This window comes from Chionomys nivalis, chromosome 7, assembly GCF_950005125.1.
Source record: "Chionomys nivalis chromosome 7, mChiNiv1.1, whole genome shotgun sequence".
In the NCBI taxonomy this organism is placed as follows: domain Eukaryota; kingdom Metazoa; phylum Chordata; class Mammalia; order Rodentia; family Cricetidae; genus Chionomys; species Chionomys nivalis.
This window is the reverse complement of record NC_080092.1, coordinates 86477900-86505802: the sequence shown is the minus strand read 5'-3', so window position 1 is coordinate 86505802 and position 27903 is coordinate 86477900. Positions and strand designations below refer to the sequence as shown.

General features: G+C 52.3%; 1 protein-coding gene across 1 annotated transcript; it reads right to left on the bottom strand.

Annotated features, from left to right (window-relative positions):
• Positions 1-1318: 1318 nt before the first annotated feature.
• Positions 1319-22280, bottom strand: LOC130876750 (angiotensin-converting enzyme). Its single transcript, XM_057773327.1, has 25 exons — positions 21658-22280; positions 20845-21012; positions 20088-20181; positions 19370-19513; positions 18575-18766; positions 17868-17965; positions 17381-17553; positions 16813-17036; positions 16385-16529; positions 16029-16127; positions 15686-15808; positions 15101-15312; positions 14320-14456; positions 13300-13458; positions 12973-13060; positions 10878-11021; positions 10527-10718; positions 8667-8764; positions 8319-8491; positions 5477-5700; positions 5028-5172; positions 4493-4591; positions 2459-2581; positions 1956-2143; positions 1319-1763 (listed from the first exon to the last, which is right to left on the bottom strand). The coding sequence occupies exons 1-25, from the start codon at positions 21919-21921 to the stop codon at positions 1531-1533; spliced, it is 3939 nt and encodes a 1312-aa protein (XP_057629310.1). The 5' UTR covers positions 21922-22280; the 3' UTR covers positions 1319-1530.
• Between the last annotated feature and the right edge of the window lie 5623 nt (positions 22281-27903).

Below are 27903 nucleotides of genomic sequence, written 5' to 3'. Positions count from 1 at the left end.
ATGTGCACACAGAGACACACCATACACACACACAAATACCACACACACACATACACGCTAGAGACTGAGCAGTAAAAATCAGGCTAAGGATATTAGGGGCCCCAAATTAGAGCTGTGAACCCTACTAGGGTAAAAATGTCAGCAAAGCCTAGGGACAGTTTGGGCTGAGGGTCCTAACAGAGGTGGGACCAGGCTGGAAGATTATGTCCCAGAAATCTGACCAATTTCCACTTGGCCAAGAGCTAGATTTGATATTAAATACTTGAGAGTGGATGCATTTATGTTTCGGGGGTGGGGGGGAGACACACTGAATACAGTGGCATTCTATTTACATTATCCTGTTTATGTATTGGGGGGAAAGGCTGGGATGAGGCACACCAAAGTGTTAGCAGTGTTTGAACTTCTTGATGTTGCTATCATGGGCTTTTATTCAGATTTTTCCAAATTTCCTACATAAACATGTAGAGAAAAAATGTTTTTAAAAAGTTCCTTAAAGCCGGGCAATGATGGCGCACGCCTTTAATCCCAGCACTTGGGAGGCAGAGGCAGGTGGATCTCTGTGAGTTTGAGACCAGCCTGGTCTACAGAGTAGTTCCAGGACAGGCTCCAAAGCCACAGAGAAACCCTGTCTCGAAAAACAAAAACAAAAAAAAAAACAAAAAAAAAAACAAAAAAAAAAAGTTCCTTAAAATGACACTCCCCAAAATCCAAGTAGGCTTTTCAAAAGAAGGCTCAGAGTGAGGGTCTGCACTCTGGGGTGAGCAGGTGGCCGACAGCAGTGACTCCACGGTGTGGTCACTGGTTATTGTTCTTTTCCCTGGACAGTGCCTGTGTGATGTGGCTCCATCGGGGAACTCTGGCTGTCCATTCACAAAGGGGACAACCAAGCTGGTGTGGCTGGAGTCTAAGTGACCGTGGGGTTTTGGCACGCTCAGTGAGCCAGGTCCTGTAGTAGAAGGGCACCCAGGACCTTGCACCCAAGACAGCCACACAGGGATCAGTGTGGACCAGGATGCACGGAAACAGGGTGAGCCCTCCATATGTATCCACGTGCAAAGCAGGAGGCAGCTCGCAGCATCTGCTTCCTTGGTGACTGCATGGATGGGCAAGGACTGCTAGCTGTGGCAGGACCCAGGCCACCTCACCTGGGTGCCAGGAAGGCCGGTGGGAAAGGTTGTAGGGGATGGGGGCCAGAGCACTTGGGACTATTTGGGTTCCTGCTCTGAGAGCATCTGAGAAGGGGCAATTGGTAAAGGGGCCTGCTGGACTGTCCTGTCCCTGACTTTCCCACAAGAGACACAGACTCAGATGTTGGGGAGGACCTTTAATGGTATTCACAGAGACTGGATGGGGAATTCCATGTTAGAAGCTGGGTATCTAGAGAATGAGGGCTGGGAGTGGGGGCAGAGAGTGGGCAGGGGCAGGGCAGAAGAAGGAAGGGCCAGCTAGAGTGTGTTACATCCACACACCATGTCCCCCATCCAATTTCTCGTGGGACACTCCTCTGCCAGCCTCATCAGCAGGGTCACTTCAAGAGTGTCTGAGCTCCACCTCGGACCCAAACTGGGGCCCACGGTGGGGCCTGCGGAAGCTGTGGTGTTGGCGGATGGTGAAGAGCCGATGGGTGAGACCCAACGTGGCCACAAGCAGGGAGACACCCAGGAAGAGCAGCACCCATTGGCCCACACGGGCCTGCTGTGGCTCCAGGTACATGCCCAGGAAGTTGACACGGTCAGACTCTGGAAAGGGGCCTTCTGAGCGAGCTGAGCGAGGAAGCAAGGAGACAGGACGGTGGGCAGGGCGACAGACAGGAGCACTGGGACCTTGTGTTCTGGCGTCCCTGTCCTTGCTCTGAGATCAGACTGGAGGCTGTCTGGACTGGGAATAATGGGGTTCATCCCTGTGTGAGCTCTGGGAGCGGTGCGTGGGGCTGGAGGTGGGGTGGGTGCTAGTACCCGTGTTTGGTGTCCAGTTGTATTGCGGCCAGCCCAGCGTCTCTCCGTGTCTCCTGTTCTCGGTGATGAGCCACTCTGTCAGTGGCTTGAAGTAGTTCATCATGGCAGAGGCTGACATGTTTGGCTGGCCTGTGATCAGCTTCATGGCTTCTGGCCACGGCTTGCTGTAACCCAGTTTCATGGTATCCCTGGGGAAGGCAGCAGAGAAAGGGAAGCTGAGTAAGAACTACGTGGATCCTCTTTGCCCAGTCTGGCATTTTTTTCTCCATACCCTTTTCCTGGCATAAACGATCCTTTAGGTTTGGGAGAGCCTGAGTGGGGCTGGGGCAGGGTTGGGGAGGAGAGATGCAGGGCCTAGGGGCTCCAGTTTTCTCCTGAAAGTAACATGTCAAGGGTTCTTCTTGACTCTTCTCTGCCCAAAAAACCAAACAGAAAGTGCTCCCAGAATAGCCTCAGTGATTTCTCAGTTTCAAAGAGTCAAAGGATGGGTCTAAAACACTCACGCCAGGAGCTTTCCTGCTTCTTTGGATTGGTAGATGTCACACTTGTGCAGGGGACCCGTGTGCCCAGCTGCACGGCACAGCGCCTCGTGGAACTGGAACTGGATGATGAAGCTGATGAAGTACCTGGAATGGAGAGAAGGTGGGAGAGACGCCTGGAACACAGGAAAAGTATAGCACGGAATGGAGAGAGGGACTCGTCCATTGCCAGCGCGACCCAGCCTTCCGACAGTCACAGGGGACCCAGCGGAGCAGGATGCAGCCAGGGTGTCACTCTGGCCTTTGGTGTCACCTGAGCTCTTCCCAGATGTGCCTGTAGGGGTGCTTCCCATCCCTCGGCTGCCCATATTCCTGCTCCAAGGGGCTCCAGGGAACAGGCATGGCTCCAGGTTAATAAGAGAGCCCATTAAGTTGTTGCAGGCTGTGTGGTTTCCAACCCTGGAACAGAGGCCAGGGTTGCTGGGTGGAACGTGCGGATCTGGTAGGGCCTTCTGGGTAGGGAAGGCACTGGGCAGACTTATGTGGAGCAGCAGGGATTTCCTGGTAGGAATATACCAATCAAGGCCCGGGGCAACCACAGCAACTCTGGTTTTTAAACATGAGTAGTGGCACAGGCTCCTCCCATTGGATCCTGGGCACAAGCCATGTGCCACTTGTTCCCCCTGCACTTCCTCAAAGAGCTCTGCTCAGGCTACTGGCCAGAATGTGAGATGTGTGTTTATAGAGAACCAAGTCTCCTTTGCTCACTCCTGCCTGGATAACTGTGCTAAGCGGGGACACTAACAACCACAGGGTCCATCTCGAGGCAAGAGTGAGTATTGGGACCTCAGAAGGAGATCCAGGAGGTGGTGGTAGCCTCACTGGGAACCCCTCTTCCAAAGCTTCTCGCGAGGGCAGTCTCTAGGTCAAACCTGATGGGACCTAGCAACAACTCTTTTTGCTCCTTGCCCTCTGCAGCCTCGGAGAGCATCTCAGTAGACAGACATCTTTCTTCCCAGGTCCCAGACTCTGTCTATGCTTCTATGTTGCTGGCTTTCATCCTGGTGTCAGAGCTCCCCCCTCCACTCAGCTTCCAGAGATTACTAGAGGCAAGAACTCGAAGAAGTTTCGCTCTCCTGGGAGGCCTTCTCTGTCCTCTGTGCCTTGGCTCCCAGGTAGCCTGGGCACCAGGAACTCTGTCCTGAGGTCTACCTGTCACAACTTCTTCAGAGCTCTCTGGATCTCACACCCTGAGTAAGCTCCCCATAAGAGCATGAGGAAGGAAGGGAGCTGCCTTGGGCACCTTATGCTACAGCCAAATGATGCACAGGCAAGTGCTGATGCCTTCCACTTAGTAATTCACGATGCACGGCTGCAGCCACCAGGTTCCCCAGCAAGCTCTGTGTAGACGAGTGACTAGGTGGTTAGACCTTGTGCCCACCCTGTGTGTTGAGCTCAGAATGGATACTCATAGAGACAGAGGATGTTGTTCAAGCAAAGGACAGGAGCTTTGACCCCCAAGATGGCAACTAACTTGTCCCTAACCACCTTGCTTCCTGCATAAGCTGGGCCTCCTGTCCTGGGCTCCATACTATAGGACATTTCGAGTACAGCTCAACATATACTGCAGGCAGTTGGTTCAGTTGCAGCAAAGGGCAGACAAAGGGATCATGTCTCAAATCTAACCGATCAACAGAACCCAAGTCAGTACCCAGCCACGTGCCACTGTTGATGTCAACTGCCCTGTCGGTGGTAGGTGTGGTGGCTCAAGACAGGAGGCCCGTTGTGAGTGTTAGACCAGCCTGAAGCTTGGACTACAGAGTAAAACCTGTTTTAAAACAAAAATCCTACCCAGACTAGGCCTTGTAACCATTAGCCAAACTTCCAGTGGAGTTTCAGGTTTTAACCGTTTGGTTGGTTTAGGCTCTCGTGTTGTTCAAGGAAGACTTAAAGAAATGGTTTTAGTTGCAGGTGAGTGGACCCAGGCACTGTGTCATGAGCCAGCTCTCGCTGCTCGGGGGCAGCTCCAGCATAGAGTTTTTCTCCTTTTGCTCTTACCTGATGTACGGCACATTTGCAGGAACATGAAACTTGGACCCTGGGTCAAAGTCATCTTGAGATCTGGGCACTGGAGGGCAGAGACCCTGATATTTCAGCCTGTCAAACAGGAAGATATGTTAAAGGGTGACTTTGGGGTTGAGAGAGGGTTGGCATTTTTAAAGTAAAGAATAGTCCCTTCACCAGAATGTCCTCTACTCCTGTGTGTTGTGTTCTGGTGTACAACCACCCTGGGGGACCTCTATCACTTGTACACATACACACACACACACATGCATGCACACATACACATGCACACACATACATGCACACACATGCATGCACACATGCACACACACACACACATGGACCCCTATCACTTGTATATACACATGCGCACATGCACGCACATGCATGCATGCACACACGTGCGTGCACACACATACACACAAGCACACACACACTTTTTCACTGGCTCATCTGCAGATACACAAGCACATGCAGACACTCTCGGAGATGCACTCCAATCCATACCCCCACCAGAATGTTCTAGAACCTGAGGCTCCACCACTCTTGGTTGTAGTTCTCCTTGGTGATGCTTCCATCGAAGACCCTCCAGCGCCACTGGTCGAGGAGGTAGCTGAAGGGGATAAAGGCGATCTTGTCGAGGGCCATCTTCATTAGGAAGTTGATGTCATACTCTGCCAAGGAAGGGCGTGCAGCCTCAGGTCCATGCTGGCCTCGTGTGGGGGCCTAGCAGCTCAGGTCCAGTGAGGGGAAGGGAATATGGTGTTGGATCTCATCATCCCTAAACTTGCCTCTTGGGATGATCTGTGTGTTATCCTGTCAGGTTCATCCTGCTGGGGCCCCTTCCCTTTCCATCCAACGATCTATCTCAGGTCTTTGCCTGGGTCATCTATAAAATCTTCCTATTTCTGCACCTCTCAAGTATGTTACCCTCTCTGGGTCCTCAGCCCACCTACCAGCACCTCTGCCCTCTCTCACCGTAGCCACCGCCCTCACTACTGAGCAGATTGAGGCTGTGGAGATGTTTCGGGGTAGACACTGAGAGAGCCAGCACGTCTCCAATAGCCTCATGGAAGCCAGGGTTGGCACCCTCCCGAAAGGTCACGGGCAAGTCTTTGTACTGCATGAAGTACTGGATGTGGCCCATTTCATGGTGGGCAATCACCAACTCCTCCATGTTCACAGATGTGCACTGCTTGATCCTAGGAACAGGGGCAGGGAGAACGTGTGTCAGGATGACACAGGAGCACAGGGACCACCGTGAGTGCATCATGTGATTGATAGCGAGTGCATCATGTGATAGTGAGTGCATCGTATGAAGCAGGCCTCCTCCCCACGGATGCAAGGAGCATGACCTGATGAGGAGGAGAAATCGAGTAAGTGGTCCTGAGAAAGAGGTTGATTTGGGGCCAGAAGTCTCTGAAGGTCACCAGAGCCATCCCTCTGCCCCTAACTTTCCAAATAGCTCCCATCCATACTGACTTGCTTTCTGACTTGGTCTGGAGGCACTGGGACGTTCAATCCTGTGCTTTGTAGGATGTGTGTCCAGTGCTTTCCCATGGACTTGTCTCCTTCTTCCAGGGTTGGGGCTTCCTGGGGACCACATGGGCTGGACCACTCTGCATCTCATTTAATCCCAAACCACTAGAAGAATGCTTAGGACCAGGGCTGATTGGCAGTTGCAGAGCTGTCCAGGCCAGGAGGCTCCGCCTCCCTGTGTTTCTCTCACCCACTTCTTCAAGCCTATTCCAATGACAGGAGAAACTTCTTCCTGGGGTCTAAACAGAGTTTCAATGAAGTTCACCTCATATTTCTTTCTCATGGGGGGATGGGAGAGGGAGGAGCTCCCCAACATCGCCCTAGGGGTGGGGTCTGCCTACCTTCTCCTCTGAATCACCATAGAAAAGGATTCCCACAGGTATCCTCACCTCCATGATCCCTAATCCCCTTGTCAATCCACCTGGGCCTTGAAGGTCCAAGTCCTCATGCCTCTGAAGGGCCCAAGGCTGGGCAGTATCCCCGCTCCCAACCCCCACATGAACCCCATCTCTTTGTTTCCTGGCTTTGTGTCTATACAAGAGTTTCATCAGCTGGGGACAGAATCACCACCCCTTCCCAGACAGTTTTTTCCCCTCTTCCTTTGAATCTGGGTTGCCCTGGGTATTCTCCCGTAGAATGTGGCAGACATATAGGGTTGAAAAGCCTGTGGTTCTAGCACTTGGGAGCCCAAGTGAGGTGGGAAGATCACAAGCTCAAGGTCAGCCTAAGTGATATAGTAAGACCCTGTCTAAAAGAGGATGCCTGAGGCAGGAGGAATTCACAGCAGACAGGACTCCGAGCCAGTTTTACACTTAGCCATTGAGAAACCTGGCTTCTGTTTTAATCCATCTGCCAGCCTGAGACAGTCACAATAGAAAGGAACCCAAGCCAGCTTGTGCCAGAGAGAAGCCTGATCAACCCCCAGCCTCTCCAATCATCCTAACCAGGTACCCAGTGTGAGAGGCCACCCTAGACACTGAACGTGGGAAAAACTGAGCAACTCCATGCAGCAGTCAAAACTAGATTCTGGGTAAATGGCTCCAGATGAGCCACTGAAATTCCGCCCACTGTGTCTAGGGGGTAACTCAGTGCTTTCCTGGCAAGAATAAAACCCTGGGAGTCACTCTCCTAGTGCCAATAAATTAATAAAAAATTAAAGAGTTTATTGATTTATGTGGTAAGCACCTGCCATGGTGTGTCTGTGACTATCAGAGGACAGCCATTTTTGAAATTCCATTCTCTCTCTCCACCATGTGAATTTGGAGGCCCAGACTCAGGTCATCAGACTTGGTGGCAAGCACCTTTATTTGCTGAGACATCTTGCTGGCTCAGTTAAAGTTTTTAAATACTCTGAGATGCCTGTCGCTGTGGAGTGAGGACACTTTCACTGAGCACTGGTGGAACTGCTCGGAGATCCTTGAGGACCAACTGGTCATTTTATGCCACGGGATTTTGGGGTGGTCTGTTAGACAACTGTAGGTAGCCAGCCCCAACTTGATAAGGGCAGTGCCTTGTCTGTCAGTGGTGAGAGTGGAGTCTTCCTACGTCACAGTGGTGCACCATGGGAAGGGCCAACAATGTGCAAACAAGGCTGTGCAGCATAGATAGCTTACATCAGGTCTGCAACCTGAAGAATCCCGCTGACCACTGACAGAGTTGGCTAGCACTTCTGGCATTATTTTTTATTATAAGAAGTATTTATTTAATAAATAAATATTTTTTAAAAAAGGGCTGGAGAGATGGCTCAGTGGTTAAGAGCATTGCCTGCTCTTCCAAAGGTCCTGAGTTCAATTCCCGGCAACCACATGGTGGTTCACAACCATCTGTAAAGAGGTCTGGTGCCCTCTTCTGGCCCGCAGGCATGCACACAGACAGAATATTGTATACATAATAAATAAATAAATATTAAAAAAAAGAAGTAATTTATTTTATGTATATGAGTGCTCTATCTGCATGTGCCAGAAGAGGGTATCAGAACCCACTATAGATGGTTGTGAGCCACCATGTGGGTGCTGGAAACTGAGCTCAGGACCTCTGGATGAGCAGTACTTGTGCTCTAACCACTGAACCATCTCTCCAGCCCCCTGGCTTTCATTTCTCCAATGGAATTTCCCTACTTGGTTCCCACGACTAGGACCAAACTTACCTCCTTGACTTTCAGTCCTCAGCTTTGTCCCAAACTGCCCCCATCGGTCTTGCTCTCTCCCGTTGAGGGGGCAACCACAGAGCCTTGACTCAGCTATTACTCTTGTCCCAGGATCCTAGCTCCACCCAGACAAACCTGAAGTCCTTGCCATTGTAGAAGTCCCAGGCTGAGGCATGGCACACCACCTCTCGTCCGTCGGTTGGCTTCTCCAACATTGACTTGTTCCAGAACTCGGGGGGTACAGGCAGCAGCCCCAGCGAGGTAAAGAAGTCGTCAGCTTCCTGAAATATCCTTCTGGGCGTCCATCCCTGCAAGCAGAGACAGCTCTTTGCAAACTGGGGTCTCTGACAGACACAGCTGAGGCAGGAGAGAGGTTGTAAGAGGGCCATACTGGCGGGGAGAGGGTTTCTGTCCTCTCATCTGGGGCCTGCCCTACCTTGTTCCCTCAGAAGGCCCAAGGATGATGGCCTTGGATTCACTGACCTGCTTTATCATGGCCTCCGTGGCGTCCAAGCTGGGGGCGGAAGGAAAGGGTGCCACCAAGTCATAGATATTGGACCAGGTCTGTGCCCACATGTTCCCTAGAGGCAAGTTGGGACACATAACTTTTTAGGCTCAGAGAAATGCTGTAGGGATTGGTGGGCAGATCCCAATCCTGTCAACCAAGGTGGCATCTTTTGAGCATCAACTGTTTGCAAACCGTGCTGGGCATTTGATGTGCATGGTCTCCCACTTGCATGCCCAGCCCACGAGGTCATTTCCAGTGTGGGTTACAGGTAAGAACCTTGCTGGGCGTTAGGAATCAAGGTAGCCCTGGAGCATCAGTGCCCACATGACCGTCACTTCCTAAGTGCCGCCCCAAGCTCACATACAGTAACCTGTAGTCCCGCCTGCTTCCTGTCACTGTGTAGCAGAGGAACTTGTGTCTGGAGAGAGTTAAGTAATCCAAACAGGGTCTCAGACTCCTAAGTGACGTGGCTGGATTTCAATGCCATCAGGCTACACTCTTGTCCCCTCTGTAACCTCTCACATTGCATTATGCCGGTCACCAGTCACTCCGACAGGAACCAACCATCTCCTTTTGGAAAGGCTGACGCCCTAGAATCCAGTGTCAGTTAAGAGCCCAGCTCTCCAGGACTGGAGAGAAGAGGGACATTCAGAATGACTAGAAGGTTCGAAACTCCATTAGAGTTGGGGGTCTGCCATAGTTGGGGCAGAATTGCCAGAGGGAGTCAGAGTGGCAGAGGGCTGAGAAAGGAGTGGGAGGGTGAGGGTGGGGCATCTAAAGGGCTTCTTTTTCTTTGACCACAGGAGATGAACTTCTAAGGCCCGGTCTGGACCCCTGGACACCTGGAGCATCCCGCTTCCCTCCTGGGCTCTGTGTTCTTGGTCACTGAGTTGATATCTACTTAGATATTCTTTGAACTGTCCCAAAGAGGGATGGAGGAGGACTGGATCTTGGGATGCAGCAATGTTCCAGCCGCATGAGAGTCAGACCCAGAGAAGGACAACCTTCTGGAAGTCTCCCAAATGACCTCTAAATGTGCGCTGTCTGACTTCACTATTCATAACAACTGTAGGAAAGCAATGGCCCATTGGGGACAGAAAACCGGTGGCCTCTACTTTCCCCCAGGTCTTTCTGTCTCTCCCTGTCTTCTTCCTCCTTCATGTACTCAAGGCTGTTTGAATATTTAGAGCCATGGAAGAATAAGGGCCCAGATGTTGAAGTGGATCTGAGCTCTCAGGACTTTTCTTTGCTGCCACACCTTGACTTAGACCCTGAGTCTTCTCCCCCTGAGCCCCCAGCCCTGACTTTACATCTGTCAAAATCTTACATCTTTCAAGGCCCTGAGTCTTCTCCCCCTGAGCCCCCAGCCCTGACTTTACATCTGTCAAAATCTTACATCTTTCAAGGCTCATAAGGAATTTCCTCAGATCCCCACACCCATATTCCTGGATCTGGCTGTCTCAAGGCATGACGGGCAATGTGGTCTAACCCTTAAAAGATGGTGAAACGCTTGCATAATGTGGTTCTGTGGCAAACATGGCACCGGGAGAGCTGAGGAGTGTGGCTCAGTGGTAGAGCACTTGCCTGCCACATACAAGGCCCTGAGTTCAATTCTTCTGCACCACAAAAGAAAAATATAAAAATATGTGGTAACTAAACGTGAGCAGGAAGTCCCCCCAACCCCACCCCACTCCAACCTTGGCCATGCTCGCTCAAGGCTTCAAGTCTTATCACTCATGACGCTTCAGGCCTGCTCTCTGCTCTGTGGCCTGCACTGTCCTGTCCCTTACTATTGTCCATTGCCCACCTCCTTGAAGTTGGACCAATGTCCTTACCCAACAGGTGGGCGGGAATGGGGCCATCCAGGTTGATGTATTGGGACCCATAGTGGCGGTGTAGGGAACGGCGCACATAGGCATGCAGGTTCAGGTAGAGCGGCTGCAGATCCTGGTACAGCTGTTCTAGGTCTTGCTCCAAGTTTTTAGACTCATACGATGATCTCCAGGAGTGCCCTCCATCTGCATAGCCTGCACAGGAGACAAGTCAAGCTTTCCCAACAGCTCTCATTCACTCAGCACACCCCTGTCACCTCTTCCTGTCCCTAGTCTAAGGATCAGAGGACCTCTTTGAGGAGCTTGAGGGAACTGGGGAGCAGACAGCCAGCGGCACCAGCACTGGGAACTTACCGTTGAGGCGGGCAATCTTGTTGGAGAGTTCCACATACTTTGGGAAAAGGGGGAGGATGGATCTCCCCACTTTGTCTCGCCAGCTCTTCCACACCCACAGCAGTTCTTCGTATTTCCGGGATGTGGCCATCATGTTGGTCAGATCTGGAAGGGAGGGGTGGAAGGACTTGAGCCTCGGTTCTTGGCTCAGCACTCATCTGTTTTTAAGTGGAACTTGGTCATGGAATTTCAGAGTCGGAAGAAAGCTTGACAGGATAGGCAGTAAGTAGCGAGAGGGGAGAGAGCTAGGGAGCCAGCGGCCACAAGGAACTCATAGGGTGCCCACCTGGGGCGACATGCTGCACATACATGACACTGCAGGGGTTCAGCAACTTGGAAAGGGGTTTACTTGTTCCTTTCTTAGGAGTAGCTTAATGACAGGCTTGTGTCCCCACATAGGAGGTGGCCAGGCTGGAGCAAAAACAAACGGTTCTCCCATCAATTCCCCTTCCCTGGGAGAAATAGTTTGGGAAGTTTCACAGGCCTAAGTTCAAGTTCTATCCCTCCCATGGACCCCCCCCCAAGTTACCCTGGGCGGGTCTTTTTCCATATCTATAAACAAAGGAGTTATCCTGGCCTTTCCAGGCACTTAGAACTGTTTGTCTCCAAGCAGGGGCTGTGCCTGCTCATTGCTGCATCCCTGGGGACCCACAACATCCTTCATAAATTGTCAAAGGAGTTCCAACAGCTGTAAGGGCTGTGCAGGTACAAAGACTACCTGAGCTGCCTCCAGCAAGGTGGGCACTGGGTTTATGTCCTGTGGAAACCACTCTGCATGGGACACCCTCCTGAGAGCTCAGGCCAGAGTGAGCGTCACACAAGACTGTGGGCATCAGTCTGGGAACAGATGGCTTCTCCTCTTGCCCTGCCCTTGGCCTAGATGGAGGTGCCCTGGAGCTTCTGAAACCCTCACTGTTGAACTTGGGTTCTGTTCTGGAACATTCTATGTAATATGCTCTTGTCACAGAAACGGTAAACTTAATTAGCTTTCTTTGAAAAAGATTTGTTTTCAGAATTCAGTGTCTGCTTTCTGGTGATGAAAGTCACCGATCTTCATGGGCTTTTTATTTTAATTACTATGTCCATGACCAGATGGCCTAGTTCTGGATCAAAGGGCTGTACGGTGGGGATGCCAAATGCTACATGTTTTTTTTTTAAATATCCATATTTAGAACTATACACCCAGACATGCACATGTTTCCCAAGTGTGCTTGTACACACACACACACACACACTCACACACTCATGCACGCACGTGCACGTACATGTTCCCTCTTCCTCTTGGCATGTGTACCCACATCCACTACCTATAGGCCCAACCCCACCCTGGAATTGTTTCTTGCTCCTGTTTATTTTCCATTTCCCCTTCTCTTTGTCATTGTTCTGACATGGGAGCTGGACTGGGGCCAGGAAGAAACAACTTCTGGTAAAGATTCCTCACAAAGAATGTTTATGACTCTAGCTCACCACCCTAGAAAGAGATGTGTGTGAGAGTGCAGGGGAGGAGGGCTGAATGAACCTTTTAATAGGGTTCAGGCTGAAGAGACATGAGCATTGAGAGGTCCATGGCTATCTGGCGGGAAGGTGCCATGGAGGAAGGGATGGTGTGGGGATGTTACAGCTAGGGACCGGAGGCCCACTTCTAGCTTAGCGCTTCTAAGTCGGTGGGACTCTTGCATGGTTTATCCTTTCTGGCCCCAGATTTTCTTTCAGTCATGGCCCAGTGGAGGAGGGGCTCCTAGGAAGCCACAGAAGGTATAGAAACAGACCCGAAGGTCTTTGGCTCTCCTTTTTGGGGTCTGTGACTTTGAAACACATTTGAGATTCTATTGCTCTGAGGGGCAGGTAGAAGGAAAACATTTGGGGAGTTCTGGGCAGGTGGGATGCCCTGGGGGCAGAGAATTAGAGAAATTTTAATGGGGTTCTAGCTCTCAGCAGGGTCAGACAGTTCCCCTGAGGAAATCAGTTAAGGAAGCCCATCTCTTCCTTCCCTTGACAGCATCCTTATCCCTACCAGCCAGCCCCCCAACTCTCTCTCTTTCAGGGGTGCTCTCACCAGGCTCTAGCTGCAGACAGGTGCCATTTGTGTAGCAAACATCGGCTATGCTGTAAATGGTCTCCATGTCCAGCAGGATCTGGTTGTACTGCAAGGGGGGAAAAACGGGAATTAAGAATCCTCCTCCCATTTTGCTCTGGCCCCATGCATTATGGGTGGGAACCAAGGGAGCATGTGCCCCAACGTGTTGCAGTCATGGGAATTCTGGAGACCTGCAGACATGGCCCATGTCAAGACTTGACAAATCGAGAAAGTAGCATGGAGGCAGACCCGTGATTCGGCTTACTCCCCAGCAGTGCCCACTCCATGCTCTCCATGGCCACACACCTCTTCTAGCTCATTGGGAGGTAGCACTGCCCGGTCCATGTTCTGAACCTTCCTTATGATCCGCTGGGTGCTCGAGTTCTGGAAGTTGGTCACATCAAACTTCTTGGCCAAGGTGCCATATTTCAGGGTGTGGTTGGCCACCTCCTTGTTTTTCTGAAGCTGAGGGCACAAGGGGGTGGTGTCACAGGCTCAGGAGATTTGGCATGGCCTCTCTGTAGGAGGTTCCATAAAGGTAGGGATGAGGAGCGTGGTTCGATTAGGTGGATAACTTTGCCCATACAAATACCCTTCTCTTCAACATGGGCCGTCTGCTAATAGACTGGGTACAGCATGTGTTCCTCAACAGATATCTGCGGTCTGGCAATGTATATCCTGAGAGCAGGAAAAGGGGGTCCAGCACGCCTTAAATGTCATTAGGATGAAGGTGGCGTGATAGTAGATAGGAGCCCCCTACCCCCAGGCCCTGAGTATTCAGAGGTTGCATCTTTGAAACAGGAAGAATGCCAGATTGTGCAAAAATGCCAAAGTCTACAGGAAGAGAAGGTGAGGTACTAAGGACCCATGGGCAGCACACAGCGGGTCTTCAAGCAATGTTAACACCCTGTGATCTAGGGTTAGAGCGCATGGCTAGAACTGGCTTCCTGTGGTGTGACGTATACACTCTGCCGCAAAGGGAGGGACAGGGTGCAAGGGAATGATCCCTCGTGCTGCTGACAAACAGGCTGTCAATCTTTGAAAGAGGGACGCCGTCACTGCTTAGCTTGACAATGGATTACAGTCTCTGAGACTGGTAACTAAGAAAGGTATCTGACTAGAGAAACTCGCTCAGACGTGGATCCAAGCCCAATAAATCTGAAACGGAGTTTTGTTTTTAAAATACTCTGTCCAGACTTTTCACCAGTTTTGGCAGCTTGGTGCTGTGTGTGTGTGTTTGTGTCTCTCTACGTCTGTGTGTGTTCTGTGGGTGTGGCTGTGTCTGTGCACATGCTAGACGCTGGAGTTGGTGGAAGTGGTTCCTACCAGGATCTTGCTGGCCTCTAGGGTAATGTTGGTGTTATAGTGCCAGTTGGCCTCTGCGTACGCGTTCCACAGCACCCGGGCTGTCCGGTCATACTCCTCCACGAACCTGTTAGCTTCAGTTTCATCAGTCACTAGGTCTGCAGGAGGTGAGGAGGAAAACAGACAGGCCTTGCCTTCCTTACCACAAGGCGTGGCTCCATTGGAGTCCCCTCCTGCTGTCCCCTGGCTCCTTGCCCCCTCGTGGCCCTGCCCCTTTCCAGGAGTCCCACTTGGGGTCTGGGTTGTCTGGATGACTGGCACTCGGTGAGTTGTTGTCTGGCTTCTGGTTGTTGCCTGGTTTGTTATCCCCTGGCTTCTGGTTGTTGCCTGGTTTGTTATCCCCTGGTTGGTTGTCACGTGGTCGGTGGTCACCTGACTGAGGACCAGCAGGGGGTGCCCATAGCAGAGCAGCAGAAAGAGGAAGCTGGGCAGTCCTGGAGTAGCCCAACCTTGGCCCATGGCCGCAGGAGAGCAGAGCCCCGAAGCCTCCACCACTGGCCAATAAGAGCCGAGTCTACAGTGTGACCTCATAGAGCAATGTGCCAGCAAGGCTGACCCCAGGGGCCCTCAGGTTTGGGTTCACCGTCTCTAGGATGCTGGGAGAAAGACATGCCCATCTTTGCTGTAGAGCCCAGAGGTGGAATATAGCTGGAAGGAGCTGACCAGGAACCTGAGGCCTGGGCCCAGAGGTCAGAGGCCAGGACTCCTCTTGGTCCCTGCCCACCCTCACTTAGGGCTTTACCAATGCTGTATGGATAGTTGTCAGGTAACGGTGGATGCCACTGATACTCTGGCCAGCCGAGGACTTCACCATTCCGCTGATTCTGCTCCTGAAGCCACTGGCTGAGCGGTTGGAAATACTCCAGCAGCGCCTGGGCATCCAGGGCATCTGAGCCCACCATATCCTTCAGCACCTCCTGCCAGGGCCTGGAGCATCCAGCCTGCAGCAACTGCCTGCCAAGCAGAGTGAGCACTGTGGGTATAGGAGACACAGGCTGGGGTCCACCGCGGTGCGGCCTCCCTTCTGTCCTTCGTTAGTGAAAGAACTCTAGGGCTAGGGTCTCTGTCAGAGTGGCAGGGGGCATCTGCCTGGCCCCGTGGCAGTGGAAGGCCAGCTCAATAAATATTTGATATGAAAGAGAGAAAGGGGAAAGAAGGAGGGAGAGAAAGAGGGAGGGAAGGGGAGGGGTGGGAAGGAGAGAAGAGAGTTACTCCAGAGCAGTATGGCTTTGTGTGGTTCCAACCACAACAGTCAGCTACCTGTAGAAATGCCCGTGGCCAGCCTCTCCCCTCCGCCTCCCACTTTCTTTCCCTTCCCGCCACATACCGGAGCTTGGCCCCAGCCTGGGTAGACTGGTAGATGTCACATTGGTGTAGCGGGCCCTGGTGGCCCGCCTCCTTGCACAGTGCTTGATGGAATTGGAACTGCAGAATGAAGCTCACAAAATACCTGCAGGGACAGAGAGCAGGGGCTAGGAGGAGTGTGGAGAGCTAGGCAAAAGTCCCTTGTTCAGGCTCTATCCCGAGTTCCACAGGCAACAGCTGGACCACGGGCTAGCAGTAGGAAGAAGGAAAGAAACCAAGCGTTGCCCAGGAGAAAGGACAGTTCTAATTCTCAGCCCTTGGGCCTGAGGGATGACGGAGCAGGGAGGAACACAGAGCTCTGGTACCTGATATACGGTGTCACGTTTGGGATATGAAACTTGGCTCCGGCATCAAAATGAGTTTCATTCCGGACAACTGGAGGGCAGATCCCCTGGTACTTGGTTCTAGAAGGGGATGTTTAAAATCTTAAGGCCCTAGGGATGCACAGGCTGCTTGTGATTTGCAGAAAAAAGGTACTGGTTCCACCCCTAGCCGCCCTCTCCCCCAGCATCCCTTCTACATCCTGGAAAATGGGGGAGACTTCCTGGAGTTTTCAGCAGGGATGGAGGAGGCAGTGGGTAGGGGGTAGATGTTAGAAAAGAGGGACAAGACTGGTGGGGGCAAGGGATCCCCGAGTCAGGCTTCTCTCCTCTCTCCTCACCTGAGATACCACCAGTCAAAGTTGTAGCGGGAGGGTGGAGTATGTCCACTGAAGACCCCCCAGCGCCACTGGTCCACCAGGTAGCCAAAGGGCAAGAAGGCAATTTTCTCTAGGGCCATCTTTAGCAAGTAATTGATGTCACTTTCTGTACAGAAATAAGAAGAGAGAGAAGGTAGGGGAAGGAGCAGCTAGGGCAGAGTGGACCTGGGGGAGGGGAGGGCTGTGCAACAGGAGGTGAGGCTGCACAGAGGTGACCCCCAAGTTCTTAGCTCCAGGAACAAGGACTCCGGGAGAGTGCCAAGCTCAAGGTGTATATGGGGCCTCAAGACAAAAATGACGAGATGGAGTAGGGGAACAGTAGAGATCTAACAAGGTAGAAGGAGACTTGACTGAGCCAAACTGGATCCTCTCCCTGGCCCACTTCATACCTATGTCGTTGGTGACATGGTCCAGCAGGCCGATTTTGTGCAGATGTGCAGGAGTGGAGACAGAGAGAGCCAGCACATCCCCGATGGCCTCGTGGAAGCCAGGGTTGGCACCTCTCCGCAGGGGGACCATCAGGTCCTTGTACTGTAGGTAGTACTGCACGTGGCCCATCTCATGGTGCACTGTGGACAGCTGCTCCATCGTGACCCGTGTGCACTGCTTGATCCTGGAACATGGATGGGGTGAGGATGAGGGTGGAGAAGAGAGCAGGGCAGGGGCCAGAGCCCTGGGCAGGCTGGGACTAGAGGAGCACGGGGTCAAGGAGGCCTCTGGCCCGGGGTGAGAAGTGTTTAGAAACTAGCAACTCTTCGACCTGACCCTGGCCGACCACCACCACTCTGGCCCTCCTCCATTCCAAGGCACCCAGCTGATTGCCCCTGAGAGTTGCAGGGATGGTGAAGTAGGAGGACAGGCCCTGCTGCCCTGGAACAGAACAGTCCTCCAATACAGGTCGGAAACACAGCTGCCTCCTCCTTGGAGCCCCACACACTCCTCTTCCCAGGTCTAGACCTGAAGTCCTTCCTGTTGTAGAAGTCCCAGGCTGAGGCATGGCACACCACCTCCCGTCCGTCAGTTGGCTTCTCCAGCATCGACTCTGCCCAGAACTCAGGAGGCATTGGTGAGAGCCCCAGCGAGGTGAAGAATTCCTCTGCTACCCGGAACATTTTTGTGACATTCCAACCCTGGCCAGGAGGTGGGGAAATAGATCAGGAGTCGGTCATGTGGGAGCCCCTGCGACTGCTTTCAGGGCGAGGCTTAGTGATCTCCACCCAGGATAGCTTCTGGCCTAGGAAAGATATCTGAGGTTCAGTGCCCTCACTTCCCAGGGGCAGGGCACTGCTGACCACAACAGATCGCTCTGCCACCACGGACGAGACCCTAGGTCACTGTTGACTGTTGTAGGAGAGGGGAGAGGCTATGCCTATCACATGGCTTTTCCTACCCCCCCTCTCTCCCCATCTCATTGCCTTACCTGAAGCCTGGCTCCAGAACTTACCTTCTGCACCATTGTACTGGTGACATCGAGGTTGGGTTTGTTCGGGAAAGGCACTACCATGTCGTAGATGTTTTCCCAGCTCTGGGCCCACATGTCTCCTAAATGGAAAAAGCCAATGGGACAGTTTGGTTCCCTGCCCAGCCATGCTAATTTCCCATCTTTGCTACTCTGGGTGGGTGCTGGCACCTATACCCTAGGACCACAGGACAGCCCTCCTGACTCTCTGGGCTCCACAGGGCTGGTTACTGGTGTCCTTTCTGAACATGCCAGGATCCTTTGCAAAGGGGCCCCAAGCTTCCAGGCTTGTGTCCTTGGAAGTATCTACAAGTAGGCTGCCTCTTCCCCTGAACCTGCAGCCAAAGCCATTGGCTTGACCCCTAGCTCTGCCCCATGCTCGCTCTCTGTTGGCTCTAAGTTCATGCCTCCCTAAGCCTCCATGCCCCTACCTATTCAGCAGGATTCCAGGCTGCTGGGGACGTTGAGCTGGGGACAGAAGTCATTGAGGCTTCTACATAAGGAAGCAAAGGTCATGGCAATCCACATATTGGAGGCACCGTGAGGAAGAACCACTTTCCCTCTGCTGGGCATCCTCCTACACCCAAGCTCCCCTGGGCACAAGGTCCAGCACCATGAGGATGGACCACTTTCCCTCTGCTGAGCATCCTCCTACACCCAAGTTCCCCTGGGTACAAGGTCCAGGTCCTTACCCAGCAGATGAGCAGGAATCGGTCCCCTGAGGTTGATATATTTGTCCCCATAGCGTTGATGCAGTGCGCGGCGGACGTAAGCATGGAGGTTCAGGTAGAGGGGCTCTAGTTGATTGTAGAGGTGCTCCAGAGTCTCCTCAAAGGAGGGGGAGTCATATGCTGAGCGCCAGTAGGCTCCTGTGTCCGAGAAACCTAAAGCAGGAGAGCACAGGTCAGGCCCAAGGGCTCTCCACACCCTAGTTTTGTCTCTACCATCTTCCTGACTCCAAGCATTGGTTTGAGATTGTTGCTTAAAGTGGCCTTGAACTCAAGATCGTCCTGCCTCAGTCTCTTGAGTTCTGGGATTACAGTTATGTGCCACACTCCACCCCCCCTTTTTTTTAGACAGAGTCTCACTGTGTAGCCCAGGCTGGCTTTGAACTCCTCATCTTCCTACCCTTTCAAGTACTGGTATTACAGGTGTGGGTCACCATATCAAGGTCTATCATTTCCAACTAGGGGCTACTCTAATCTCCAGCAAAACAGGTCCCTAAGCACAAAGATGCAGAGAGTCTTAGGGCTGGGAGCAGTGCCACAAAAGGTACCAGGAACAGCAGTGAGAGGGACAGGACAGCAACGTATGCTTGCTATACGTTTCATGCCATTCCTACTAGGTCTGAGACCTTGGATCAGCCCTGCAGTCACCAGACTGGCTGCTTTGTCTAGCTCAGGGACCCGAGGCTCTGGGGACAGCAGACAAGAGTGTCTTGTAAGCTTGGAAGGCTGCTGTCCATGGAGAGGAAGATGCAAGCTCACCATCTTGTTTGTAGGCTTCGTTGCTGAGGTCAGTAAAGTCTTGGTAGAGGGGTTTCAGTGGGATACCCACAACATCATGCCAGCTCTCCCAGGCGAACAGCAGCTTGGCATAGCTTCGTGAGGAGGCCAGGATGTTGGAGAGCTCTGAGACAGGTGAGCAGGGTCAGTTAGGAACCGTCTATGTGCCAGTCTCTGGCAGCCTTCACCAGAGGCACACACTGGTCTTTACCATTTCCACCAGCATCTTCAGCATCACAGTGACCCCAGAGCAAGGGCAGCCTATGCGTTTGCAGGGGCGAGACTATACAAAGAAAGCACCGGGCAGGACCCTGTGCCCAGGAAAATGGCTAAGATCGTTGACACAGAAAGAACATTTAGAGGTTACAAGAGACAAAACCCTCTCCATGACTCATTGCATAGAATCGCTGACCTTGTGGTACAGTCCCAAGGGACCCAGGGCTTGTGAGAGGCTTTTGGAGCAAGTGAGAGGACCCATTAAAAGGAGAGCTAGGTGGCCAGAGGAAAGCTTAGCGGCGGAAGGGTGGCGCTAGCGGGTCCCCAAAGTGCCCAGAGAAGCAGGGTAGGGCAGAAGTATGGGTACATCTGCATAGTCCAGCCTCAGTGCGGGACCAGTGCCTTTGACTTACTAACAAACATAGATCCTGCAGGTGACCCAGAAGCACTAGGAAACCCCAGCAGAGATGGGACCGACCCATACCTGGGTCCAGGGACCAGCAGGTGGCAGTCTTGTTGGGGAAGCAGACCTTGCCGGTGGAGTAGATTCTGCTCATGTTGTTGAGCAGGGAGTTGTACTGCCAAGTTGGAGTTGAGGAATGATTATTAGCGAGCAAACATCGGCCTCTGGAGTTAATCTGCCCACCCCACCCCTTGGCTAGGAGGAAAAAGTGGTCTGGAGAGGGGATGTGACTCAGACGCGATCACTCAGTGACACTTTTCCAACTGCCTCCCTTCCCCGCGGAGGCACCCAGGGTCTGAGACAAACACCAGCTTGGTACCAGCCCACAGTGAGGGTGAATCCCTGCCGTCCTCTGGCCCTGTTGCGTCTGTCTTTCCAACCCTTGCCCGTATACCAAGTCTGCCTAGAGAGAAATTCACCGTTGACTCTGTGTGTGTGTGTGTGTGTGTGTGTGTGTGTGAGAGAGAGAGAGAGAGAGAGCGCACATCCACATCGCTCTCTGCATGTGTAATGTGATTCTGGGTATAAAGCACGGGGCTTCACACATGCTACACTAGCAGTCTGGCCATTCAACTACACTCCAGTTCACGAATTTGACTTTCTACTCCACCACACGTCTGGAGGGAAAACCTGTGGTCCTAGCAGTCAGTCTCCTGTTTTCCCCTTACAGTCAAGGTCCATACAGACTGCAGGTCCCTTCCTGTCTGCCAGGCCGCTCTCCCAACCACCACAACAGGGCACTTGGCAACTCAAGTTCTGTTTCCACCCTCAGGCCCACCTGCTGCCGCTGGGCCAGGGGCAGGTTGGCAGGTCCTAGGGTGCAGATAGTCCCAATGACCTTTCGCAGCTTTGAGTCCGTGAAGTTCTGCCAGATGGGGCCGTATAGCTCCTTGGCCTTCTTGCCCCAGACCTCTGAAAACTCTTGATTGATGAGTTCTGCTTCTTCCTGTGCTCAGCAGGAGGGTGAAAAGAGAGGTTGTCTTAGGTGGAGGCCATGGAGGAGAGGCTACAGTACTGAGAGGGCCTAGGAAGGCGGAGGGCTTCCAGACCCCTAGTTCCTGCAGAGATTCTGTCCTAGAGATGAGCTTGCAGAAGCAGCACCCCCACTCCTGAGCCCTCGGGTTGGGAACTGTGGGAATCTGACTCAAGGAAACAACGAAGGAAAAAATTTGAACCAGAATGAGGGGCCAGTGAGTGGAGGGGCCAGAAAAGGAACCTCAATAAAAGGTCAGGCAGCTGCCAGGAGGCAAGGGCTCTGGAGCCGAACAGAGCTCCCTATATGCAGACCACCGCTGCCCCAGCTCTGGACGCCCACGCGCCGGGAGGATTTGGCCTTGGAGGAGTTAGCTTCATCCTTTTCATCCCTATGTTGGCATCACGTGCCCAAGCCGGACTGGAGCATCACCGCCTGTCTAATGCGCAGAGCGGGTGGGAGGGTCTGACTGGTGGCAGGGGCCCCTCTAGGGATCTTGCGGCTCAGGGCTGAGGCTGGGGGCCCCAGGCGTCTGCTACCCCGGGCGACTGACCGCAGACCTGTGATTGGTCGCTGCGCCCTGCCGTGCCCCGCCCCCGCCCAGGCCCCAGCGCCCACCTGGAGCCGCGCATTCTCCTCGGTGATGTTGGTGTCATACGCCCAGCTGGCTGCGGTGCTGTGGAACAGCACCTGCTCGGCACTCGAGTTGTGGCTCTCGGCGAAGAGCTGCGCCCCTGCCTCATCCGCGGAAAAGTTGCCCGGCTGCAATCCGGGGTCGAGCGCCGGGGCGGGTGACGGCACCAGCAGCAGAAGCAGCGACAGCCACGGCAGCGAGAGAGGCGACAGCGGCCCCTGCCCCCGCTGGCCGGACGCGGCCCCCATAGCGCGGTACGCGCGTGGTGCGGCGCTGTCCCTTCTCCCGCTCGGCGACCGCCCTGCGGATTATAAAACCCAGCACTGCCGCCTCCCGACACACCCCCACCTCCCCGCCCCTCCGCGCTTCCTCCTCGGCTCCAAAGTCCCCGGCGACGCGGGCCCTGCTGAGCGGGGCGGGGGAGAGAGTCCTAGCCTGCCCTGGGCAGGGGAGCCAGGCCGGAGGGGTCGGGGAGCAGCCTGGGTGGAGAGATGGGGCAAGGTGGGGCTCTTGCAGAAGAAGCTAGAAAGGGGTCCCTGTCCCCTGCAAACACTGCTGTCGCCGCCCGGCCGTGCCTTCTGGCTGCCACCACGTAGTCTTAGGCCGTAGAGCCCAGCGGTCTCTGACTTCTCAAGGTTTCCAGGCATAACCCTCCAAGCCCTTCCGGGCTCTTGAGTGACAAAGGGGCGGGGATGGCTGGCTGGTGCCACGGGGATGGACTTGAGGTTGCCGGGTCCTGGAAGAGGGGTCGCCTGCCTGGGTGCCTGACAGGCGCCTTGGGTCGTTGCTGCAGATGCTGGCAGCCAGTTCACCTTGGGCTTGGGGTGAGGGACTCCTTGCAAGAACTGAGGGTCTGTTCTGTTCTACCAGGGGTGGCCATAGAGTGGGCCACAAGCGCTGGCACCCCTGCTCCCGACCCTTTGGCTATACGGCTGGCAGGCAGCTGTTCATCTCACAAGAATCATCAAGCATTGCCCCAACAGAGCCCTAGAACCTCACAGTTGCACCATCTGAGAACGACGAAATGCCTTAGAGACGGGAACAACCCCCTGCTTTTAAAAATGGAGAAATTACCACTGAGACAGATTGGCTTCAAGTCACCTCAGGTCTCCACACTCCCAGTCATTTCCCTGTCTCCTCCACCTGTCCCTCAAAGTGACAAGCGTGGGGGAGAGAGGATCATGTCCTCTTGAGGCACAGGAGGCTGTGGAGGCTAAAACCCCTCAGCACCAGAGCTGTTCCCCCAAGAGGTGGAAGGATTCTTGTCCCCGGCAGATCGAGCTGGCCTGTCAGGTGACATGCTAGAGGAGAGGTCCCTGAGGACTGAGAGATGGAGAAAGGAGGAAGGTGGCTAACAAGGGGCTGCCTGGTGCGCACCATGTGTCTTTTCCACCAGTGAGCGGCTGTCTTCCTTCAGGGAGGAAGCAGCCTGAACTGGTAGAGGTTTAGGAACGGGAATTCTGAGGGCAGTACCTATGAAGGTCAGATGTGGAGGGTGGGTAGACACCGCAGTTAAGAGTCTGGGGCTTAGCCTGCATTCAGTTCTTCTGTCTTTTCTGTCAGAAGCAGAACTGAAAGCAGGAGAGAGGAAGACAGGGTGGGGCTGGAGGCTCTTGTCTCCGAAGAGTTCCTGAGTACCCGGGCCAGCAGAGAGGAAGAACAGGCAGTTCTTTCTGCTGGCCCATTCTCAGGCCCAGCTGTGGGCAATGGGACACGGTCTGTACCCCTGGGTTAGGGACTGAGTTCAAGAATGAACGGTTCTGCCTTATCATTGAAATGATGAAATCAAAGGCTAATTACTGTTGTCTTGCCCACTGATCCCAGGAATGGCTGGAGTCACCACCCTGTCCCTCCCTCTAGGTGACATTTTGTTGTAGGAACTTGTTGAAACACACAGCTTCCCCACGATGCCATACTTTCCCAGGAGGGTAGAGACATGGTCAGTCTGCCTGACTCTGACCTCTGTGGTGTTCCCAGACCTTAGCATACACCTGTCACAGAGGAGGCGGCAAGGCGATGCGAGGAAGGGATGCCCAGCCTTCATGCTCACACCTCCTGACGGCAGCTCCAGTACCTGCAGAGGAGTCTGTGAGGAGCCAGACCTCACCAGTTTGAAATTTAACAGTAATACAGACATTGCAGCCTTGATATCCTCATAAGTAAAACTTTCTCTGTTTTCAGGGTCTTACTCATGAGGGAGAGGGATATATATATATATATATAGAGAGAGAGAGGGTGTGTGTAAATATACATATATGTATATATATTATATACAGACATATATACCTTACATTTGTATTGCATGTTGAATGTTTCTATACCTTTATGTGTGAATGCTATAATTTGACATGATAACCTTGAGGTAGGTAATTTGCCATTTATGATAACCTTGAGAGGTATAAAAGAGATAAAGTTCTCCCCTGTGAGCTCCCTCCCCAGCTGCCACTGAGACTGGAGAAGGCTCCCAATCCTGCAGGAAGACTGAGTTAGGGTGGGGCCAGTGAGGAGCTGCGAAGACCTACCTGCGGAAGTGCAGTATGCTTGTCCAGCCAGTCGCTCATCTTTTCAATTCTTTCCAGCTAATTAGTAACCACAGAGAGAGGACAGACAGCCCCAAGAAATATGGTCAACAAACCTAGGCCTGCGTGGCACACTCCTGTAACCCTGCACTTGGGAAACAGGCAGAAGGCCCAAAAGTTGGAAGTCAGCCTGGGCTACATGAGTTCCAGGTTCATCTTGGACTATATAGGGAGACCCTCCTTCAAAAACAAAACAATATAAAAAATAACATGACAAAATCAATATAGAGAAGCTGGAGAGATGACTCAGAGACTTAGAACACAGGCTGCCCTTGCAGAGGACCTGAGTTCCCAGCACACTGGGTGGCTCCCAGTGCCAGAAACTCCAGCTTCTGAGGTCTAATGACCTCTTCTGGCCTCTGAAGGCATTGCATGCACACACACACACACACACACACACACACACACACACACACATTAAAAGAATAGAATTGGGAACTCAGAAATAAACCCTTACATTGTCATTATTTTGCAACATAACCCAATAAGCTACTTTAATGCCTTTTGAGGGAGGTGCAGGGTGATATTGCCAACTAACTCTGGTTATCAGTTTGCTCCTTATAAAAGATTATTTTACAACACTGGTTAAGCCTTTGATTTTTCAATACGGAACAGTTACAAATTAACTAATTCTACTGCCTCCTTCCCCTGACTGCTTGGATAATAGGTGTGTATGAACGACTATATAGCTGTTCCACTGATTTACATGCGTGGTGTGTGCAGATGTAGCTGTCAATGGGTGTGCTGTGCACACAGAGGCCTGTGCTCAATGTCTGCTGTCTTTCTCTATTGCTCTCTTATTTTTTGAGACAGGGTCTCTCACTGAACCTAGCCCTCAATGATTTGGCTAGACTGGCTGACTAGCAAACCCCAGGAATCATGTCTCTGCTTCCCCAGCTTTGAGATTCCAGGCTCTGTCTGGATTTTCACAGAGATGCTAGGAATCCAAACTCAGGTCCTCTTGCCTACGTGGCAAAGTCATCTCCCAGCCCCTCAATTGAGTTTTTGATGGGGATGCCATGATAATAAATACAAGGGGGAAAATAAAACATATTTTTTCTAAGACAGATTGAGAGCTTGAGGCCAGCCTCAAGCTGGACTACACAGACAGCAGTAAAGAAGACATAGAAATTTTAGGAAGAATATGGAGAAATTAGAAAATTAGAATCCTTATATATTCTTGGAAAGATAGTAAAATGGCGTGGTCACATACACACTTACACACATGCACACGCATGCGTGCACACACACACACACACAGATACAGACAGATAGCAGAAAGGATTGAAAACTGCCCATACAAAAATTGTGCAGAAATGCCAGTGACAATATATTATTATTCATAACACCAAAACATTGGAAACAATCCCAATGTCAGTCAACTGTTAAAGGGATAAACAAAACGTATTCACACAGTGCAGTACTTATTCCCCTAAGAAAGGAATGAAGTGCTTATACACGCTACAACAGGAACCAACACTGAAACATTATGCCAAGGGGAAAATAATCATAAGACGATACAGGAATCCATGTATGTGAGCTGTCCAGAACATGCAATCGCAGAGACAGAAAGCCAGTCAGTGGTTACCAGTGCCTGGGACGGGGATGGCAGAATGGCTGCCAAAAGGTAGAGGGTGATGAGAACAAACTGAACTTGGTAATGATGGCTGCACAAGCATTTTAAATGTAAATGTTTAAACGTAAAAGCCACTCGATATACTTTAAGAGGGCAGACCTTGTGATGTGTGAATTATATCTTAGTGGGGACATCACAGAGCACTTGGGTGGCATGTGTAGAGCCTTGAGGTCCATCCCCAGCTTCTCACCTCACACCCAAGCCCACAGGTCCAGTTGTGGAATCATACACTCATCGAGAAATCGGGTTAGTGATTGGTTTTGACTCACAGAGTGCACACATCCTCCCCTTTTCTTTGCCCAAACCTGCTGCTCCTCAAGACCCAGCTCAGGTGCTGCCGCTACCAGGAAGTACTCCTTGATTCCCTGCCCCGTACGATTGTTCCTAATTTATTTGGTATCTGCTGTTGTCTGTAGCACTGGGATTGAACAAAGGGCTTTGTGTTCTGCCACTGAACAGCCTTTTTATGTTTACTTTTGTGTGTGTGTGAGAGAGCAATAATCGGGCAGGCAGGCAGGTAGACTGACTGACAGATTAAGTTGCTATGCCGCCCACGCTGGCCTCCAATGTTCAATTCTGCATTAACCACTACAGCAGCTGGAGCTATAGGCATGCAGCACCATCCCCTGCCGGTGGCTGCAGCCTTACACGGGCACTGTTGTGTGACTAGTCAACAGCTGGAAAGGACAAAGACAGACCAAAGAAACGATCCTGAGTCCAGTTTGGCGATCCAGTGGTGTTTTGGGGTTGGCTTAAGGGAGCCTGGAGAACTTGCGGGCAGCTACAGCACCAGTCTCCTGCCAACAGTTATGAACCCACTTCTATCCCTGGGGGCGAGCAGCCTCCTGAGCCACCTTAGTGTTCTATCCACTTCAGGAGGGCACAATTGTGCGAATGGGCACAACTGTGTGACCATCTGATGGGGCTGATCACAGCCGCTGTGATTCAAGACACCAATGATCACTTCCAACCTGGAGGAAACAGCCTAACAACGGCCACCAAAGAGAAGGGTAGACTAGGAGCCAGAAAAGCCAGGACCACACACACACACACACACACACACACACACACACACACGTGTGCGCGCATGCGCCTTTGGACCTCAGTCCAACAATCTCTTCGAGCCTCAGTTTCCCCAGGTGTACAGTGACAGTGACATTGTACCTGTCCTCTCTTTCAGGCTTGTAGGAAGATGGATGCAGGTCCTTCATCGGTTGCACAGCTGCACAGAACCATGTCATTGAGCAGGGTGTGCTGGCATGTGCCGCATCCCAGCACTCGGGAGGCGGAAGTAGGATTGGAAAACAAAACAATGCCAAAGTATTATTAATATTGTCAAAAATATCCATGGATGCCGGGTGGTAGTGGCGCATGCCTTTAATCTCAGCACTCAAGAGGCAGAGGCAGGCGAATCTCTGCGAGTTCAAGGCCAATCTGGTCTACATAGTGAGTTCCAGGACAGCCAGTGCTATATATAGAGAGAGTGTCTCAAAACACACACACACACACTAAAAAGGAAAAAAGAAAACTTGAGCCAGTATGGAGATGGGAACGACATGCTCCCTGGAAGGTGACGTGTGCAGGCTGCTTAGCGCTGTCTTGGGGCCTTTCTGTAATTATGGGAATGTTTGTCTAACAGGAATGTAGTGAGAGGAATTGAACATAGATCTCAGGGGTAGAGCTCTTGCTTGCCATGTGTGAGTCTCTGGGTTCTGTCTCCACACTGGGGGGACAGTGTGAGTGAGTGTGTGTGTGTGTGTGTATAGAGGTATATATAGACATATATAAAACAAGGTCACAGATATAATTCCTCCCTCCCTCCCCCTTTTTTCCTTCCTTTATTGAGACAGAGTCCTATGTAGACCAGACTGGCCTTGAAATTCCTACACAGCCAAGGACGACCCCGAACTGCTGATCCTGCAGCCTCCATCTCAAGAGCGCTGCGCTTATAGATATACAGCACCAGCCCAGTGTGTGACACGCTAAGGAGAATCCTGGGATTTCACGCATGTGAG

Coding starts and splice junctions, on each gene's coding strand:
- LOC130876750 (XM_057773327.1), bottom strand. CDS start 21,921: ATGGGGGCCGCGTCCGGCCAGCGGGGGCAGGGGCCGCTGTCGCCTCTC. Junction 13,459..14,319: donor TAGAGGCCAGCAAGATCCTG/GTAGGAACCACT, acceptor TTGTGCCCTCAG/CTTCAGAAAAACAAGGAGGT. Junction 1,764..1,955: donor CAACTGGACACCAAACACGG/GTACTAGCACCC, acceptor TTCCTCGCTCAG/CTCGCTCAGAAGGCCCCTTT.